Source organism: Trypanosoma grayi, assembly GCF_000691245.1.
Source record: "Trypanosoma grayi strain ANR4 Tgr_1935_V1, whole genome shotgun sequence".
NCBI lineage: Eukaryota > Euglenozoa > Kinetoplastea > Trypanosomatida > Trypanosomatidae > Trypanosoma > Trypanosoma grayi.
The window spans coordinates 1-1526 of NW_008827553.1; the positions used below are offsets into that span (position 1 = coordinate 1).

Here is a 1526-nt window from a genome sequence, read left to right on the forward strand (position 1 = left end):
TATATATTTAGGGAGAGAGAAGCAGCGAAATTCTTTTTAAATAAAGAAGCCAAGAGCAGAGGAGAGCAGGGGCGGAGAGGGGGACAGACAGGCAGCAAAACAAGCCCCACACACCGACAGAAGGACAAGGAATAAAATCGTAAGTGCAGCATGAGCCGTGGAATGTTAGGGTTCAACGTGCACGATGGATGCCTCGAGGCCATTGTGCACGGCTACAAGGACGGCTTCCTCAGACAGGAGGAGTACAGCAACCTCGCGCAGTGCGACACCCTCAGCGATATGAAGTCGCAGATGCAAGTCACCGACTACGGCAACTTCCTGCAGCAGGACAGCCAGCTCACGTCGCGCGTGATAGTCGATCGGGCGCAGGAGCACCTCGTGCGGCAGATGCGTGAGCTGCGCGCGTGGGCGACGCCGCCGCTGTCGCAGTTCCTCGACTTCATTGCGTACGAGCACATGATATCAAACGTGCTGAAGCTCATCATCGCGAAGCGCAGCGGGCGCGAGAGCCTCGAGCTGCTGACGAAGTGCCACCCGCTCGGCTGGTTCCCGGAGCTCGCGTCGCTCACCGCGGCGGCCGACGTGCGGGAGATGTTCGACGTTGTGCTCATCGACAGCCCGATCGGCCGCTTCTTCAGCGCCGACGGCGACTTCGAGCGCGACCTCGACGAGCTGTCGGTGGAGTACATCCGCGGCGTGCTGATGAAGCACTACTACGAGCAGTTCTACGACCTGTGCTGCGCGCTCGGCGGCGAGACGGCGGCGGTGATGTGCCCGCTGCTCGAGTTCGAGGCGGACCGCGCGGTGCTGACGTTCGCCGCCAACACGATGGGGCTGCGCGAGATGCACGCGGCGGACCGGCGCAAGTTGTTCCCGAACGTCGGCTCGCTCGTCGACATCCACGACGACATCGCGGAGGCGGACAGCATCGAGCAGCTGCGCGAACGGCTGCGCCGCTTCGCCGACCTGCACGAGATATTCGACGACAGCAGGGGCGGCGCCGGCGTCGGCAACGCGAGCGGGCAGTCGCTGGAGAAGCGCTTCGTCGAGATGTCCGTGGTGATGTACAAGGACGCCATGACGCGACAGTTCCAGTACGGCGCCTTCTACGCGTGGGTGAAGCTGAAGGAGCTGGAGATCAACAACCTGCAGTGGATCGCCGACTGCATCGTGCAGCGCATGATGAACCGCGTCCACGAGTATGTCAACATCGTGTAGAACACCGAGACGGGGGCGAGTAGGGGGAAAAAGAAAAGGGAAAACCAACCAGAGAAGAGATATGGAAGAGGAGAGCATGCTGATTGAGGAGGAGGAGGAGGAGGAGGAGGGGGATGAGGAGGCAGGAGGAGTGAAGCTCTGCAGCAGCATGGGCAGCAGACGTTGTAGCTAACAAACAACGTGGGGGACGAATATTTCGGTGCGGAAGGAGCCCTCCTCTCTCTATCTCTCGATCTCTCTGCGTGTGTGTGTGTGTGTTTGTATCCGTCTCTGGGCGGACCTGCCCACTCTTGTTGATTCTCTTCTCG

The 1526-nt window shown here is 60.6% G+C and overlaps 1 protein-coding gene across 1 annotated transcript; it reads left to right on the forward strand.

Annotated features, from left to right (window-relative positions):
* Positions 1–150: 150 nt before the first annotated feature.
* Positions 151–1218, forward strand: DQ04_19351000 (vacuolar ATP synthase; the record flags this gene model as incomplete). The annotated part of the gene is made up of 1 exon (XM_009317812.1): positions 151–1218. The coding sequence occupies one exon, from the start codon at positions 151–153 to the stop codon at positions 1216–1218; it is 1068 nt and encodes a 355-aa protein (XP_009316087.1).
* Between the last annotated feature and the right edge of the window lie 308 nt (positions 1219–1526).